The sequence below is a fragment of the Lupinus angustifolius genome, chromosome LG12 (assembly GCF_001865875.1).
Source record: "Lupinus angustifolius cultivar Tanjil chromosome LG12, LupAngTanjil_v1.0, whole genome shotgun sequence".
Lineage (NCBI taxonomy): Eukaryota > Viridiplantae > Streptophyta > Magnoliopsida > Fabales > Fabaceae > Lupinus > Lupinus angustifolius.
In genome coordinates this window covers 17,094,990-17,114,263 of record NC_032020.1, presented here as the reverse complement: position 1 = coordinate 17,114,263, position 19,274 = coordinate 17,094,990, and the positions used below count along the sequence as shown (strand labels likewise).

At 32.4% G+C, this 19,274-nt stretch overlaps 3 protein-coding genes across 4 annotated transcripts; 2 read left to right on the top strand and 1 right to left on the bottom strand.

The window, feature by feature from the left end:
• LOC109362706 (4-coumarate--CoA ligase 1-like) lies at positions 1,610-7,165 on the bottom strand. Of its 2 annotated transcripts, none has more exons than XM_019608691.1 (5): positions 6,107-7,165; positions 5,176-5,371; positions 2,811-3,024; positions 2,324-2,426; positions 1,610-1,886 (listed from the first exon to the last, which is right to left on the bottom strand). In XM_019608691.1, exons 1-5 carry the CDS (start codon positions 7,103-7,105, stop codon positions 1,761-1,763), a joined length of 1,638 nt encoding a protein of 545 aa, XP_019464236.1. In that variant the 5' UTR covers positions 7,106-7,165; the 3' UTR covers positions 1,610-1,760. The 2 variants fall into 2 exon arrangements, with proteins under 2 accessions (XP_019464236.1, XP_019464237.1); XM_019608692.1 differs by lacking the exon at positions 1,610-1,886 and adding an exon at positions 2,121-2,153 and having other exon boundaries at positions 2,309-2,426.
• LOC109361775 lies at positions 12,899-14,155 on the top strand. Its single transcript, XM_019607314.1, has one exon. The coding sequence runs from the start codon at positions 13,123-13,125 to the stop codon at positions 14,068-14,070; it is 948 nt and encodes a 315-aa protein (XP_019462859.1). The 5' UTR covers positions 12,899-13,122; the 3' UTR covers positions 14,071-14,155.
• On the top strand, positions 15,315-19,274 carry LOC109362436 (protein YIPF6 homolog). The gene is made up of 3 exons (XM_019608232.1): positions 15,315-15,897; positions 18,446-18,520; positions 18,771-19,274. Exons 1-3 carry the CDS (start codon positions 15,403-15,405, stop codon positions 19,029-19,031), a joined length of 831 nt encoding a protein of 276 aa, XP_019463777.1. The 5' UTR covers positions 15,315-15,402; the 3' UTR covers positions 19,032-19,274.

Here is a 19,274-nt window from a genome sequence, read left to right as displayed (position 1 = left end):
TTGTTAACCATCCAATTAGTGAATTATATTACAGATACTGACATTTGACTTGATATTCAAGGTCACCAAAGAGTTATTTACAGTCCAACAAATTAAGATCCCAGTCTTATCTCTTTATCAGTCTTCAGTGACGAAATTTTTTGTTGATCAAGCCAATTATGAATAGCATGTTATTGATATTGACACTTGAATTGATATTCATATGTGCAACAAAAATGGCTTGGAGAATGATAGACTTTAGTATATCTCTGTTTTTATTTTAAGGTGGGAATTAAACTAAATATTTAAATTAAAAATATTCACCTTGTTTCATGGACCATATCTATTTGTTTGTGCTGTGAGCGTGAGTTAGGTAGTAGACTAGGTAGGTAAAGTGAATGTACAACGTTAGCTAGTGGTTGTGTGGATAGAAACAGAAAGAGATGAGGACAAAAATATAGCAAAATTATAGTCTCTTATGTGAGTTGCAGACTGAAATAAGGCTTGTATTCTTGTAATGAGATAATTGGTGGCAGACAAAAGAGTAACACTAGTTGACCCCAAGTAACATAGTATACTAGTCTCTTCTCATATTGGAAGATGAGGTGTTACCAACCATTTACCACATTGTTGCCCTATCCTCTTCAAGTGGGGTTTTGAAATTTTGTAGTATATATTGTATATCCGTATATGTAGGGTATGTGTCAAGTGGATTAGGATAATTTTTGTTTAATATTAATTCACTCAATAATTTGATATAGTCATTTCTTTGGATCTAAATCTGACTCTACCTTAATTTGTACCTGAAATATTATATTTTATTTTAATGAGAATATCTGTTATTTTAGTCATTGTAATTATTCATTTTAGAAAATTTCAACCGATAATATTAAACTTTTTACTATTTAATAATTGAAACTTCATGTAGTAGAGATGAAACTTCTAACTATCTTGTCCAAAATATATTATGTACAACTATTGAATAAGTATTAGGTGAATCTCACATAAACATGGTGTAAATTTGGATATTGATAACTTATTCTAAAGTAATAGTAAGATTGGTGAGAAAAGATTGTAAGTAGACAAAAAATTAATAGAAAGCAAGTAATTGAATTGGAGTTGAATGAGAGGAAGGACTTAATTTCTGTAGGTAATTACCTAATAGGGATCAATATAAAACATGTTATTCTTTTAATTATTGTGTGCAAGATTTGGGCCGTGGGAATTTAACCAAGATTTCAAAACCATGCTTTAGGCTGGGAGAGAAGTTCAGCAGCAAAATAAGTGGATGCATACAAGTCTATATCCATTAAAGAAAAGCCCCTATTGGGCTAAGAAAATAACATTTGATAAACTTACACCGGACATGTTGCCCCTTTCCAAGTTTCTCCAAAACTGAAAAAAGACATGCTTACTAGTTGAAAGAGTTGGGAACTTCTGATGATGGTTTAGTGTCAATGTAATCACTTTTTGGGTGCAAACTTGTCCTATTTCTTGTGAGATTTTAGTATGTTGTTCTTGTGATTGAGTTCTTTATTTTGATATATTTTATTTAGGTGATAATTTATCTCCTTTGAGATTTTATTATCTTGGTCTCCATCACTACTAGTCATGATTTTATTCCATAGTGATGTGGTTGTGGTCAAGTTGTTGGTTCTTACAGTATTGAATTATTTATGAAAATAGAAAAGTTGTCGAATTGTATTTATAAAAATTACATACAAAAACAAGAAGAAAACCAAAATACAAAGGGTCTGGTGACTTTCTTGTGCCACAAGGAACTAATTGGCCTGTACTAGACCTTCGTTAAGCCTTGCACTTAATTCCTTTCGCAGAATTTTGCCTGAGGCTGCTTTAGGAATAGTGTCTGTGAAGAAAACTCTATTGATTCTCTTGTAAGATACCACCTGCCAAAAGCACACACACCCATCCAAAATAAAACATTACAACCAAAAATAAATAAATAAATATCAATAGATAATTAATACATGAGACTTTAGTCAGAGAACTCTTCTTTTTTAGTCAAATTAATTTGTAATCTACAGTAAGTTATGAAATTATATATTCATTAATTTATTACTATTCACTTATTTAATATACATGCTTCAACCGGATATAGTAATATACTAATATATAATGTGATACATATAAACTCTTTATATATGTCTAATAATTTTTTCGATTGTTATAAATAGATAATAACTTAATATGTATTTGTGAGGAGTCTTTTTTCAAATAATAGAAAAATGATTCAATTTAAAGTGTTTTTATTCTAACCTTAAACTCCTCCACACACCACTATATATACAATAAATAAACTACTGATAATTTTGGTAGAGAGAACCTGTTGTGAAATGTAGTGTTTGATTTCATCTTCCGTAATCTTAGAACCATTTGATCTCACGACAAATGCTACTGGAACTTCTCCAGCAACTTCATGTTTCAAGCTGAAACCAACATCAAAAATATCATTCATCATCACAATTAACTATTACCTAAAAATCTTAAAATTAATTTTTTTTAACTGAAAACTTTATTAGGACTGTAGCAAGAGGATTGCTTCAGCACAAAACAAGATCACAGTGCTTACAACATCAAAAACCGGAAAGACTAGAACCTCCTCACCAACAATTTCTTTTATTTCAAATCATTCAACGGGTGACTATAATTTCTATTTGCATGACAACTTTTTATTTACATTCTTTATTATAGAATCACTTATTCTTATCTATTAAATCTTTAGTAAATCACAATACTGAATATATGAGACATTTAAAAATATTTACATGAATTTTTGTTCAAAAGCATTATATGCTAAGCAATGAACTTACGGTACAACAGCAGCATCAAAAATATTTGGGTGAGCAATCAACATTGCTTCGAGTTCAGCAGGAGCTACTTGGAATCCATTGTATTTGATTAGTTCCTTTAATCGATCAACGATGAAGAGCTCTTCATCATCGTCAAAATAACCAATATCACCAGTGTGTAGCCATCCTTCTTTGTCTATAGTTCTCTCTGTAGCCTCTGGGTCATTTAGGTATCCTTACCAACCACAAATCATATAAAGCATCTTTAGAAACAAGTCAAACAATATTGCTAATATATTTTAGTATCATTCTTTTTTACCCTTTTTAATATATTAGAAGACGGAGTCATCATGGTATTATATTTAGGTTCCTTTAGATTTATGTATTGTTATTTTAAAATTTTATATATAGTAACTATATTATTCTTCGTTATTTATATTTAAGGGTTAATATTAAATATGAATGATAAATGATACAGCGTATAAAACTATTACACTATTCATACATGTAAACAAATATACAATCTAGTTTAAAGGAGTACTACGTTCATGAACAAGAATTTTTTAATGGAGAGAAATTATTTATTTAACCTAAATTGTAATTTTATTAATTAGAAGGATAAATATTATTAAAAATTATATTTTATTTTGTTTTGGAAACACTAAAATGGAAGATTCTAACTCAGGATTGATATTGTATGGACTGATCATCTAATTTATCTTTGATCTATTTATGATAGCTAAAATTAGGTCACATTCTAATCAATCATGTGGCTGTAGAGTATTATCAGTGGCTTACATGTGTATGTCAATTATCAAAAGATTGAGACTACTTGGACCCACTGGTAATGACTTCATTGTGGAGGAAAAACAAGTAAAATGAGTTACGTTTTATGACGACTTCATCGATAGATTCATTAGAAAAAAGACAATTTTGAAATAATTCATCAAAAAAAGTACTTGTGAATACCCAAGAGTAGTGATATCAAATCTTTGGCCAATGGGAAAACATCTTCTGGTAAATGGAAAACATGGGCTGCATATTGTTTAAAAATACAGAAGATCTATGAAATTGTTTAAGTTTAAAGAATAAAATCTAAATTAAATTTAGAATAAAATTATTACATGTACGTGTATGGGATGACTGATTCCCAGATAAATAAATTTTTTAAATCAAATTCTCGTTTTTGGCCAGAAAAGAGAACTATACCTTTGGTTTTATTTACATGATGACATTTTTTTATACTTTTAATCAAGGTCAAGGATTATGCATGATAATATTATTAAATTGTATGTATTTTTTAAAATATTCTTCATTAATGAGATTTATTCGACTTGTCTTTCCACTCAAATAGTTGATAATTTTTATTCATAATCAATTAATGTAACAGTATTTGGATGATAAAATTAATTAATATGAATAAACTTTGAAAGTGATCCTATAAAGAAAAGGAGACCTAAGTGGATTATTGCAAGATGACGCAGTAGAAAGTTGGTCTATAATACTATTATGTTTTTAAATCTAATCTAAGTGGACTTCATTCTCATGTTCGTGTGGTTGGTGGTGGGTTGGTGTAAAGATGCTTTTCGCGGGAATATGGCCTCTTGGGAGAGTACATAAAGCATAAATAGGACCCCCACCTCTTGTAAAAAGCATACATAGGTTGGTGAAAATGTATTTTCTTTTAATATTTTCGTTAACACAAGTTTCATAATTGATAAAACTAAAATAATTTAAACTCATTAAATAGAAATGGGATGCATAACCCATTCAACATAATATCCATATCTAATGATAAAAAAGGTACTAAATGGGAATTTTAAAAGAATAGTTAGACATTTATGCTTCATTGCTTCATCACTGTAAAGTTTTTCAGGTCAAAAGCATAGTAATATAAAACTATAATTATAATAGTTGCTAAAATACAAAAGATAAAATGTATATATTAATAGTGTAAGATATTTTTATATTTTTTGTTCATTATTTATTATTTATATTTAATTATTTTTGACTTTTAAAAAATAATTTAAATAAATTATAAATAATATAGTGACTATATATAAATTTTTACGCTAACAATTCATAAATATTACAGTCTTGATAATTTTAGTTATAAAAGAAGAAATTTGTCAAGAATAATGCTATTGGTGAGGAAAGGAGAGAGAAATGTACTTGCTTGAAGTTTACATTTCAGTCATATTAAAGTTAAAATAATAAAGGAAACACCATCTAATGGGAGAACATGTCATTGGTGCTAAGTGAGAATTATTGCATGATTCAAAATTAATGATCATGTAATAATTTGTCCTGATAAAAACATTGGTAAAAAATCATAGAATGGGATGTATAAGTATATTATATAGTGAAAAAATATAAATATGAATACCTTTCATAACTTTTGTGCCTCTAACGCAAATTTCACCAGTTTTGTTTGTGGGAAGCGAAGCACCAGTCTCTGTGTCCACGATTTTTATCTCAGCATTTCTAACAACGCTCCCGCATGCACCTATCTTTATCTTCAATGGCTCCTTTGCAAATGCTAAGCTTATGCAAAGTGGCCCAGCCTCTGTCATCCCATATCCCTGTAAATCCAAAATTCTACATCAATTTTCGGTGTCTTATTACTATGGCTATATTTTATCCATAATATTTGAAATAAGTTATTTTTTCTCCTTTTAGTTTTTATTCCATGCAATAATCACCAGGGTTATTACATATAAACTATCCATTTAAAAATACTTTAATAGAGTTTAAGAAGAGTTAGGATCATATCCATTAATTAAATTGAGAGGTAAATAATTATTTTTATACTTATACATAAGCGTAAAAATACATTATATTTTCAGAATAAAAGTGTCAAATCATATTATAACTCGTTTAAGAGTTATATAAATTATAGAGATAAATATAAAGTTTTTTTTACACAACGCATATAATATTCATTATTCATGTGGTTCACTTTTATTTAAAAATTCTTCTCCGTTAATAAGTAGGTTTTGTATTGTGTATTGGCCGTATGAAAAAAATTATATACCATTACTCCATTAATATTAAAAATTCATATCAAACTTATGTGAAATTATATTTTTGTTAAGATAAAATGTTTAATACAATAGCCCAAATTACCAAAGGCAGAAAATAAAATTTATTATCTCCCAGTTTTTAAAGTTAATTTTGAATTTAAAATTATTTATTACCTAGCTTTTTTGTTTATATAAAAAGTACAAGTAACTAAATAAGTTTTAAATGAGAGAAATCATATATTCCTGTTAACATGGAATAAAGTGATTCAACTATAAAGGGTGGAGAGGTTTGACCTGTCCCAGTATGGCATTTGGAAGCCTAGTTTTGACAGCTTCTCCAATCTCCACTCCCATTGGTGCCGCACCTGTTATCACTGCCCGAACACTCGACAAATCGTATCTCACCGCATCTTCACTCTTAACCAACGCCATAATAATCGGCGGAACCAACGATGCCACCGTCACCTTGTACTTCTCTATATACTCCAGCAATTTAGTCATCTCATATTTCGGCACGATCAAAACCGCTGCGCCAGAACGTATCCCACACAGCAAAATCGAGTTAAGCGCGAAGATATGAAACATTGGAAGCACACAGAGAAGCACGTCGTCGCTGTCACTGTATTGGTGTGGATTCTCACCGTCAACAAGCTGCGCCACCGTGGTGACTAAATTTTTATGTGTTAACATTACTCCCTTAGGTAAACCGCTCGTTCCTGAAGAGAAAGGGATTGCAACGACGTCGTCTGGGTTTATTTTAACGTCGGGGATTTCTTTCTCGTCAGCGTTAGTTAACACCGTGAAGTTTAAAACACCTTCTTCTTGTGATGAATCAATGCATATCACCTTGACATCGTTGCTTTCACAGAAAGATTTGATTTTGTCCACGTAAGCAGCGTGTGTTATGATTAGTTTCGCTTTCGTGGCCTCCGCTTGTTTCGCCAGCTCAGCCGGCGTATAAGAGGGGTTGGCGGTGGTGACGGCGCAGCCACGGTGGGAGGCACCCAAGAAGGAGAGGGCGAACTGGGGACAGTTGCGGAGGATGATCATGATGACGTCACCCTGACTGATTCCGATTTTGTCGAGGCCGGTGGCGATTCTGCGGGAGGTGAGGTCAACTTCGGCGTAGGTGAGGGTGTCGCCGGTGTCGGCATTGACGAGGCATGGGCGGTGTTCGAATTCGGAGAGGTTTTGGAAGCAGTAAGAGTGTAAAGGAAGATGGGTGGGAATGGAAATATCTGGTAGTTTGGAACGGAAAATGAATTCTTGAGAAGGAAGAGGTGCAGGTGCCATATTGGTGGGAGAGGTTGGAAACTTTTCTAAGTTTGGTGGAAGTGGTGCCACTCTCTACAACTTTATAATAGTTGCTTCTGGCTTTTTCCTCTAGTGGGTTTGGTGAGATATTGACTTTCACCCATTTTTATTTGGATGCTACCTTATTAATGGTTCATGATTTAGAAATCAATTTATCCTTTATATTAAGTTTTTAACACATCAGATATATCATCCATGGTTAAGCTTTAATTAGAGGACCATGTTTGTTGAGTAATGTTATTTTCAAGTTTCAAGTAGTATACCACCAATAATATCTTGCTGCCATTAACAAACTTAAGTAGGCGTCATTGTAAGTTTCTAAAGCAATTTATATTCAAGATACTCCATCAACCCGAGATAAACTGCAATTGTTCCCAATCTGGGTCAAACAGAACCTTCACCCACTTTTCTTTTACCCATGGATTACACCTCATGTATAAATTGTCATATGTAGGGAGATTGGTTTACCTGATTTCCACCCACAAGGTATTCATAAGCATCCAATAAAAATATATTATCAAACAAACCATTTCTCCTTAATAATAATAAAGCAAAAACAAAAATTAATAATAAATTTTTAATTTTTAATTAACATAATATATTTTTATTGGTACAAAATAAAATTTAAAATATGACTTAAGATAGTAAGTATGTATATATTGTATAAACGTGCAAAGCAGCACTACTCAACTCGTCATTTTATTATATTATTGGAAAGGTGACCAAGTATAAGCTAAAAAAATGGTTTAGAAATTTTAAAACAATAGAAAGAAAAAAAGTCATGTCCACCAAATTTTAACACAGTTCGATTTCAATAACTCAACTCGAGTACCTACTTTAATTAAGCTATGCCTTGGTGATTAGCATTGTTGATATTTGATACTCCTTTACTAGTTAGTCGCATCCCATGTGTGGTGCAAGATTACTGATACAAAAAAATTTAATTTGTAAGTTTATTATTAGTTTTTACGTATTTAATTTAAAAAATTATTATATCTAAAAGTTGTGAAATTTAAACTTACTTCTTATATTATACCAATAAGGTGATTAACTTAGTTGGCAATTATTTATATGATATCAAAACTATTATTAGAAATGGCACGCGTGTCACACCGGATTATGGGAGGAGCTTTTTGGTTAGGAATTCTTACTCAAATACATTAAAAAAACAAGGCAGCTTTGATGTCTTGATCTCAATGTTTAAAAACTTTTCCAACATTTAATTAGCATATCAATCCATATATATTTAATTTAAGTATATTTATCAGCAACATCTTATATAATTGGTTGAAGATTATAGTCTTCATTTCCTGCACACGCCTTAACATGATTGTGTTATTATAAAAATTGTTGCAATTTATTTTTATGGAGGTTATTAGTGAGGATTTTTGGTCTGAAATAAAAAAAAACTTACAACTTCCACATATGAAGAATATTAAAAAAAAAATACTCTAAGTCCCGTATTGGATGGTTAAGGAATTTGAAAAAATATTATGTTATAAATAAAAGCATCATCTTTACATATTTTCTTGTCCAAATTGAGTACATCTTTACTCAACATCTTTTTCCCTCGTGATCTTTGTTGACGCATTTCCGGCAAACTTCCCTCTCATTCTTTATCTGGCACTAGAATTGGCAGAGATAGTCATAAAGTAAGAATTTCGAGAACTGAAATTGGCAGAGACAGACATAAATAAATGACAGAAGTTCACAAGTCACTCTACAAAACAAATAAATTTGGAGTTTTAACATTTAACATCAATGAGTCAAAGTTGTCTCATATCGAGATTATATTTTTGCACCAAATCCTATCTTCAGACAGTACTCCAAGATTACACAAATGTCAATGAGATTAAACACGAATGTTAGGAACCAAAAGGTGTAATCTAAATATGTATTGGAAGCATGTGTCTTGAAGTGTTGAACAATAATTAGAAAGATGGGTCACCTTATAATGAGTTTTTAAGTTTTTTTTATAAAAAACAATATGTGTATAAACCGGCCGGTTTAGTCAACTATCGGTCGGTTCACTGGTTTTAAACAATTTTGACCGGTTTTGACAAGTTTTGATCAATTTTTGACTAGTTTTGATCGGTTTTGATATTTGGCTGGTTCAACATATGTACTGTACCGGTTAGAAGTCCGATTCGCCAGTTTTCTGGTCGAGCCGACCGGTACGGTACAGCTTTTACATTATTGGATTCAACTAGTGACACATTGGTCAAATCAATAACTCCTTGACTAGTACCCTAACCAAATTAATAAACGGTCCAAATTTAATAATACTATTTCACGCTTATCCATCTTCATTTCTTGATTTAAGGCACTTTTTGCTAGGCTTGAAATTCCACTATTTTTTATTTACTTTTTATTTTTGGGCTTTGAACTATTGTTTTGGGCTTATTTTGAGAAATCCTACACAAAACACACACAAAACTCATACTTGGCCCGAAAAATAAAATAATATAAAAATTAATATAAAAGTCCTAAATGTGTGAGAAATGCATCCAAACTAGAAGCTAAATATACTTCAAATTCACACATATCAATGTCGACCTCATACATTGTCTCCTGGGATATAAGTCACTTAGGAAGAAAATGATAGAAAACGAAAAATGCGAGATGCATCAAGCCTGATCCTTTTGGTACAAATCGTACAGAAAATGTTTCAAAATATATAGTTGATATTGAATTTAGAAATAATATATTTTGTCCATATTCAACATAAGGTCATAACCAATTCTTAAACTTCCAACTTTATAACACCGTCATTTTCAGCACTGATCCTAAAATCAATGTTAAATGTCAATTTTAACCGATATATAGTCTTTTTCTACACTAGTGAGTTTTGCTCGTATGGAGTTGGTTCAAAATTGAATACCTTTATGTATAAAAATTGATTCTTATACCTGACTTGTGCTTCAATAATAGGAAATGCTTGAAAGATTTTATGTATAACGTGTACCTGATATGTAGTGAAATTAGTTCAATTTTGAATTAAAAAGATTGACTAGATGGCTTAAAAACCCTCTAATTTCCACTTCTGATATAAACTTAAGACAATACTTTCTACCACATGGGTTATGCTTAATTACTTATACTTACCGTTTTATCTTTTTAAGGAGAAGAGATAATGAATCAAGATGAATTATTGCTTTTTCCATACAAATTGATTGGACGCTACCAATATAGGTTCTAAAATAAAACAATGTAATATACTAGTATATAATGATGGGAGGCACAAAGGGTGCAGAAATGATCAATATTTTATATTTGCATGATCAAAATTGCACCCCAACTCGAATTCCGGATAGCAAAGCAGAGAGTTAAGTGAGTAAATAGTGGAAAAATGGCAACATCACGTGGTTGCTGTGTAAATATATATTTCCAAAAAATATTTTCCATATTAATTATTATTATGAATATATAATTTGACATATGAAATTTTATAAATATATATAAAAAAAATTAGATAATCAATAATATTTTGACAAAAAAATCTGATGACTTTCTACACAATTAAACATAGATATATACAATTATATAATGAGTGTATAAACATGAGACGAGTTAGGTTGAGTCATACTTGTTTAATATTCGACTTAAATATTGACAGAGTTTAATTTTTGAATCTAATCATAGACTCGATTAAATCCAACCTATTCAAATTTGACAATAACAAGGTCTCCAAACCCAATAAGTAAGTAGGGTAAAGTCGAGTACATTCAAGATTTGATAAACTGGTTTCTATTTGGAGAAGAAAAGAGCCATTTCTTCTGCTCTTCACGTATTAAATATAGTATCCAACTATCCAATGATCTCATATACATGTTGTATTTTGATGCCATTGGATTATGGTACCGCAAAGCTTAGTTTTTGTCTTTCTTTTCAAACTTTACCAAAAAAAAAAAGCAAAGATAAATAAATGTGAAAATGATGAATAATAAATAATTGTATTAGTGAAAATAAAGTATAAGTGTGTGTTAAATTTATAAAAAAAATAAAAAAATGGGAATAATATAAAATAATATCAAAGGAGTGAATACAAGATTTATTCCGTTAATACAAAAAAGCATTGCATTGAGTTTCATATCATTACTACTAATTCATATATTCTCTCCACTAAAAAATATACATTTTGTAAATAGTATAAAAAAATTTAATTCTTCTATTTCATTAATCAATGGATCAAATTTATTTTTAGATGATTATTACTCGGTTGATAAATTGAAGGAGCCTTTTCATGCTTTTGAAGATTGTTGTTAGTGCTTTCAAAAAAAACTTTTGGAGAAACTTTACATTGAGCCTTTAATGGTTTATAAGAACCCTTAATTTAGGATCTTGACATTATGACATTTACATGTTATAGAATAAGGTTAGAGAATATATGGTTTCATTGCTATTTCTTTCTAGTGTTCTTCCCTGATGCTTTCTCTGATTGCATTTCTGTTTTCACCTCTCCTCCTTCCCTTTATGAGTTTCTTGATGATTAGAAACTCAGTTTCCTTCCTTCCTCGCTATAACAATGCACTAGATTTTCTTTTATGTAAAACCAAGATCTTTCTCTTATTCTTGCTTTTTGTTTTCTCTCTCAGAACAGAGATGTATATATTATGTACTAAATGGAATTGCCACACACTGTCCAATTTAATGCATCAGTTGGGGAAGTTAACATATAGGAAACTTCCCATGAAGTGAGAGGGAGGGAGTTAACAAAACCCCCACTAATCTGATTATTTAATTGTCAACCATTATCACATTAGACACTCTCATTCAGATTAGTGACTTTCATGTACATGAACCACATTGATTATTAAATTAATCTAACAGATTCTAGACTCAGATTAAACGAGCTACATTGTCACCAAACAAACAAAAAGTACCTTTAGAACAATCCTATGATATCTCTTGTGATAAACTGTGGCAAAGCAAACGTGTTTTGCGTTTTTAACCCCAAAAAAGTATTACATAACGTATGGGTGTGGCTCATCAGTCACGCGATTTTTCCTCTCTTGATCGATGAAGCTGGTAAGTAACGGATCCAATGCATGAAAAATAACATATTTTATTAAGGCAGAGAATCTAGTGTTTCATGAATCTCATGGTTAGTTGGCACCGAAACCAGGTGGTGTAAACAGTGACTACTAACTATTAATGTCTTGAAATTTCATATAGTGGTATAAGCAGGTCTAATATATCTCCAAAAAAACCAAAATATTTAGAATTCCGTAAGCATCATTTGTTGAGATAGCAATAATGTACTGTGTTACTTGCTTGTACCAAAAGAAACTTAAAAGAATTATTTTAGGGTCAATGGCGTTACTTGCTTCACAGTCAAGTATGGCGTTAATGGTAATGAAGCCTCCTTTGTTCATGCAAATATGCCTAATTACGAAAAGTTGACCAACCCACTTTATAGTAAACTCAATCAAGCGAGACTTTGCATACGGATGCAGCCGCCATTTAGGCTCAACTCCACCATCTCAAATTCTTAATAGCTCCTTTCTCACACCACCTTCCAGTTATATAATTAGTAACTAATAATCTATAAAGTTGCTCAATTCTAGGCACACATTAGGGATATGTAACCAACCTATGCAACTTTTTTTCCAGTAGCCCATGTTAAGTTACTTGAAGAGCTCATTAATTTACCCAATATTTAATTAATTCCAGCTTCATTCTCAAGCGTATACTACAATCTTTGTTCAATAAATTAACCATACGAATTAGTGAAACTTAGAAATCAATTATTTTACAAAATGGTGTTACACTAATAGGAATAGCTTATTGCCAATCACACTGTTTAAAAGAGAAGTCAAAACTCAAAAGGGAAAGGGAAATCCCACTAACACGAAAATGAGCATAACGCGTCAGATGTAAGAAACTCAGAAATTTGTTATCAGCTTAACATAGATTCACACAAGGTTTTTGCACCCATAACCCTTCCTTTTCACAGAAAATAAACAGTCTCTTCTGAAGCTTCAATAATCAATCCAATGATGGTAAAGTCTCCAAAGCCAAAAAGAGGAAGAAGTTTTTTCATGCTCTCTTGTTTCATATTCTTCATTTTTCTCTGTTTGTTAGCTTCCATAAACGAAGTTCGATTCAATGGTCTACTAAGGTTTGGTCGATGCGCTCTCTCAAACAACACACTCACTACAACTTCTTCCTCTTCCAAAGATGACATACGAATCTTAATTGCGGTTCTTACGCTCCCAGACCAATACCTTCGACGCCACTTCCTCCGCCTCATCTATGGCTCGCAAAATCCAGAGGGTGCAAAAGTGGACGTCAAGTTCGTGTTCTGCAACTTAACCAAAGATGACCAAAAAGTTCTAGTAGCATTGGAGATCATGCGCTACGATGACATCATAATCCTAAACTGCACAGAGAACATGAACAAAGGAAAAACCTCAACTTTCTTCTCCACCTTGCCAGAGATATTCAACGAAACCAATGGTAACAATGTACCTTACCCTCCTTACCATTATGTAATGAAAGCAGATGATGACACGTTCGTGAGACTCAACAGTTTGGTGGAGTCGTTAAAACCGTTACCTAGAGAAGATTTATACTATGGGTTCGTTATACCGTGTGGGAGCATGGACCCTTTTAAACACTACATGTCTGGAATGGGGTTTGTGGTATCATGGGACATAGTTGAATGGATTCATGGTTCTGATATTCCTAAGAAACATGTTGAGGGACCAGAGGATAAAGTGTTTGGAGATTGGATGCGATGGGGTAGGCGTGGCCAGAATAGGTTTAATGCTAAGTGGTCTATGTATAATTATCCTGATCCACCTTCAGTTTGTGCACATGACCTTGTGCCTAACACTATTGCGGTTCATTTGTTGAAGAATCAAGAGAAGTGGATTCATACTCTTAATTTCTTCAATTTTACCACTGATTTGAAGCCATCAAAGATGTATCATATTTCTTAGTGTTTGGTCATTGTATTTTTGACTTGACCATTTTGTTTATTTTTTTCATGTATGATCAATAATAATGCTATGATATATAATATTGGATTCGTAATTTTTATATGCAATACAAATCAACTTGATCTATAGCCTCTTGTGTACAAAAAGATTCACTGTGAATTAACTAACATTGCGAAATCAAAGGCAAATCAATTAAAACAGGGAAACAGGGAAAGTGCAGAGAAAACACTTTCCTGGTTAAGGTTTTGTTCTCTTCATTTTTTTCAGAATTTCTCAAAAGCTGTCCAGATCTTTAAAATTGGGCCTAGGCTGATTAACACTCTCAAACTCCATAAAAATACATATTATGATTCAGTTAGTATGAAATCTGAATAAACATTTTGAATTGTCAATAATTTCACACCAAAACCAGATATGAAATCAAAATAGAAAATGTTTTACAACATCTATTTTTTCAACTGGGAGAATATGTTAATTGAGATATTGTGAAATAATCACACTTTACATTATAGAATGTAAAACTTGTTGTACCAAAAAAGAAAGAATGTAAACTTGTCCAGCAAGTAAATTTGATATACATATAAGATAACTTGGATAAGGCTATATATCTATCATTCATTTGATCTAATACTTTTATAAGATAACTTTGCTTAGTTTTATCTTTAATGGGTACTCTTACATCTTTTAGGTGCAACAGTAGCAACACTAAATCTGTTAGTGAGGATTGTTTTGTATTTATATCCGTGTGCTCTGGTCACAAATTGTTGTTTTTATGTAACGAATTGTTCAAAATTCTTTTATTTTCATGTTTAGATGTGCAAATAGCCAAATAGACAATTGCATTCTTAAATGTGAGAGGAATATTAACAAAACAATCCTTTTAAATCATAAAAAAACACATGACACTAATTTGATTCTTTTTTATGGAACATTAAATTAACTTGATATCAACTGTGCTCACAATAATAAAATATTTCAATTTTTTAATTATAGCAACATAATACAAAATTACTATTTACTTCATTTTTATTTTCTATAATTAAATAAATAAATTGATGTGATGTTTTTAATGGGTAAGTTTTATATGAGGATGAAGTTAATCTCAATATAATACTTACCATAAACTGAAATGAACGTTAAAAAGAGGATTTTCTTAACAAATTAGGATAAAAACTCGATCAAAAAAATTACAAATTTTATATCCATAGTAATATAGTAGAACTTCCGCAGACTTATTATAAAACAGAAAATGAGGAACATTAAATAAGGAATAAGCACAGGGAAGAAGAAAGAGGAAGAAGAATAGAGATTTGTGTTTTGGCGTGAGTGAAAATGTCACAAGGCGATACAATACCCCTTCATCCTCATCTATCTTCTCAATCTGACATTGATGAGATCGAAAACCTGATGAATGCTTCTCCGGCCACCGTTCTCCCCGCAAGACCCCCTAGTCCTCCACGCGCTTCTATTCCTGTTTCTTCTTCACCCTTCATTCCTTCAAATCTTCCACCTCTTCCTTCCAAATCTTCTTCTTCTTCTTCTTCTACTCAAAATCACATTCCCAAACCTCCTTCTCAACCTGTCCCTTCTCGACCCGATCTGGCTCCAACCGGGTTCGGATCTCCGCCTAATACTCTCACCGAACCCGTTTGGGATACTGTGAAGAGGGATCTGTCAAGGATTGTTAGCAATCTTAAGCTCGTGGTGTTTCCCAACCCTTTTCGTGAGGATCCTGGTAAGGCTTTGAGGGATTGGGATCTGTGGGGTCCATTCTTCTTCATCGTTTTTCTTGGTCTCGTTCTCTCTTGGTCTGCTTCTGTTAAGAAGGTACTCTCTAATTTCTTGCTTTTTTTTCTTTTGCTTCATCTTTGGTTATACAATGGATCTTGTCTTTGTCATCTCAGAATTTTTATTTTAGTTTATTGTATGGTTGTATGCTGAATGAAAGTAAAAATGATGCGTTATATTGAGGGCAATGTATGAGTTAATTAGTGATTTTGCGTATAGTCTTTCTTCCAGGATTGTAAGGGTTCCGTTAGAGACACACTTATTGGCATGTTTGTCTTAGATATAAATCTCGATAGGTTCTTGCTTAGTTGTCGTCGTCCACCACTTCAATGTTGCATTCGATCACAGGGCCGGTTACAGCCTCAAATGATTTGGAGCGAGTTTTCCTTAAATCACTCTTTCGTGTCTTTGTTTAATTCTAGCATTTTGTTAACATCAGCCCTTAGGGACAAATATAAGGAACCAGAAGAGATAATTTTGTATTAGGAAATGATGCATTCAATATAACAAGTAACAGTGGACTTAGTTTCTCAATGTACACTTCCCTATCTTATCTCCTTATCCTCGATGTTAACAAATCGATCCATCAGCCTGCCTAAACTTAAACTTCTAATTATCCTTATATTGTATGAAATCGTATTGTTAATTATCCTCTTTTATCTTGTTTGTACTGAATTGGTTCTTTTGCTGGATTCTCTTCAATTTGTGGTTTAGCATTTGGTCGTTCTTTACATATTGTTGACACTTATTATATATTGGTTCTCTCTTTTTGTGTATGTGTGTTGATACTATAGGGATTGGAACACTTTGTTTTTTAAAATAGAATAAGCAAAAACTTTATACCCTTGTTTTAGTGTTTGTTTTGATTGCATTTGTTTAACAGAATTGTTAGCATTGACCGTATTCTGTCATACAGTTTTTAATTCTTATCTAGATAGTTTGTCAGACCTGCCATATTCTCTTTGTTGAAGCTATATTTTATTATTTGTAAAACGCTGTCTCCCTTTAAGTTGCTTCAGGCTATTTGATTTGTGCATTTTAACATCTCCTGCATTTTTCCAACATTGGCAAAAACAATCAGCTGCAACTTTGAGCAGTGGATGTACACATACATAGTGTTTGGTTTGTGAATAGACTCGACAAAGCAGAACTGAACAGAATGGAATAAAACATATTTAAACTTTTTACTATGTTTGGTGACCTTAGAACAAAAAAAGACATACGATTTCTGCATTGTGTTTGGCATTAGTTGAATAGAAGGGACACTGTCATCGATTACAATTAAGTCCCTCTCCTGTTTGTTTGAATTTATAGGTTTTTTCTACATCTCTCCAACCGCGTCAAACACCATAGGTGATTTCCAACCATGAAATTCGGTTTGAATCCTAAAGGAAACTTGGCTGTATAGTTTGTCTTTATTTCATGTCCATTACTGTGATGCTGTATAGTGTATACAAGCCATTTTACGACCAACACACATTCCTTTACAATTTCATGTGCGAAGTTCTTTAGTCTGGACATGGTAAGGTCACCATTTCTCTTTTAAATATTCTGATAGAGGAGACTCAATGAGATTTCTGTGGAAAAGGTCATAGAGCAAGAGAAAGGGGATGGAGAGTTGGAGACAGAGACCTGAAGAACAAGTAATCAAGAATTGGGTAGGGGAAGAGAATTACACATAATAGAGGGTATCTTGGTCAATAATATTTACATCATAAAAGCTTTCTGCTCCGTTTCAGTGGTGGAACCAAAATGTCCCATTGCTTCACTCCTTTGTCCTGTTCTGTTCCTCTTATAACATACACCCAAACATGGGATAGAACCCATCTGTCTTGTTCCGTCCTGTTTCGATGGGGCTACCAAACACTGCCATAGTACTGAAGTGAATACCTTCCTTTTTCTGATTATACCTGAAGAGCTGAAGTTCTCATACTTTGAAGCTTCGGGTTGATGGGTCATCCAGTGAGCAATTAGCCTGATAGATACCCGTTATAATGATTTGGTGCTGCTAGGTTTTTTTCAGCTTAACCTTCAGTTCTTTAAACTCTATAAAACAGTGGGCACGATGGATGAAATTAAGAGTTTTTGTTGGCTATAATACTCTGAAATATATATAGACTGCCATAGGACAGACCAGAAGACAAGTGTTCGGGTAGTCTGTGTTTTCAGTCTGAAGGATCACTGCAAGATGCTGATTGTTTGAATTACTCAGTTGCGTTTATCAACATAATCTATTTCTTCTGTGATACAAATAAATTGAATATAGATTTCTTTTCCTTTTATCCTTTCCGGGGTTGTTTAGTCTACTTTCAATTGGGAACCTATATAAGTTTAATGAGGCATGATAGGATAGTGTGGAGCCGATAGTTGTAATTAATTTTACTAAGTTTTTCTCATATATGCCATGGCATTATTCAATTGCATATGTGGCATTAATCATTGTACTGCTATTATCATTTTGGTAGCTCCATGCTATTTTCCCTGCCTTTTTGGTGTTATAATCTGCATGATGCTTTGGATGGTTACAAAGTGAATATGGTTGGTTTCAGTCATGTCCCTCCTAATATTTTCTCTGGTTGTTTCGCAGTCTGAAGTTTTTGCTGTTGCATTTGCTTTACTTGCTGCTGGCGCTGTAATTTTGACATTGAATGTACTGCTTCTGGTAATAGCCTCTTTCTCTCTTCCGATCTAGTCATTTTTTAGTGTCAGCTTTAATTTTTTCAGTATCTTGTTTTTGTGTAATGTCGAAGTTTAGTAAAATATCTATTTTCATGTGCAAAAAAGGAAGATTTAATTGTATATAGAGGATGCCTAATTGAGAGGAAAAAGAGTGGGGGGAACCTAACCATTCTTGAAAGTTTACTTCGAGTGATGGCAAGCAAACATTTGACTCTCACTCTTCAAAATTTCAGGGTGGACACATTATTTTCTTCCAGAGTCTGAGTCTGCTGGGTTATTGCTTGTTCCCTCTGGACGTTGGTGCATTAATTTGTATGTTAAAGAACAATGTCATACTGAAAATTGTTGTGGTGTGTGTGACATTGGCTTGGAGCTCTTGGGCTGCATATCCTTTCATGAGTTCTGCTGTCAACCCTAGGAGAAAAGCTCTTGCACTCTACCCAGTTTTTCTCGTGTATGTATCTGTTGGTTTTCTCATCATTGCCATTGACTAAATTCATCAATGCTTCTAATTACTATATTCCCATAACTGCTTGGAATACAATTCTAATAGGAATTTTTGTTTATTGATCAACCTTTTTAAATTCTTTTTGCCCTTATTTTGTGCCCCTGCCCTGTCTTTTGTATGTTTGATATTTTGGTTAGGTATATTTCGACACAGACAGTTGTATAATACTACGTGGAAGTTATATAATGGGATCAAACCTGCAGCAACCATCTCGTTAAAGTTATGTTTA

What these genes read in the sequence shown, in the direction of transcription:
- LOC109362436 (XM_019608232.1), top strand. Translation starts at nt 15,403, where the DNA reads ATGTCACAAGGCGATACAATACCCCTTCATCCTCATCTATCTTCTCAA. An exon ending in GGTCTGCTTCTGTTAAGAAG is followed by an intron (nt 15,898 to 18,445) that starts GTACTCTCTAAT and finishes GTTGTTTCGCAG; the next exon opens with TCTGAAGTTTTTGCTGTTGC. An exon ending in CATTGAATGTACTGCTTCTG is followed by an intron (nt 18,521 to 18,770) that starts GTAATAGCCTCT and finishes TCAAAATTTCAG; the next exon opens with GGTGGACACATTATTTTCTT.
- LOC109361775 (XM_019607314.1), top strand. Translation starts at nt 13,123, where the DNA reads ATGATGGTAAAGTCTCCAAAGCCAAAAAGAGGAAGAAGTTTTTTCATG.
- LOC109362706 (XM_019608691.1), bottom strand. Translation starts at nt 7,105, where the DNA reads ATGGCACCTGCACCTCTTCCTTCTCAAGAATTCATTTTCCGTTCCAAA. An exon ending in TTTGATGCTGCTGTTGTACC is followed by an intron (nt 2,427 to 2,810) that starts GTAAGTTCATTG and finishes TGTTGGTTTCAG; the next exon opens with CTTGAAACATGAAGTTGCTG. An exon ending in AACACTACATTTCACAACAG is followed by an intron (nt 1,887 to 2,323) that starts GTTCTCTCTACC and finishes TGCTTTTGGCAG; the next exon opens with GTGGTATCTTACAAGAGAAT.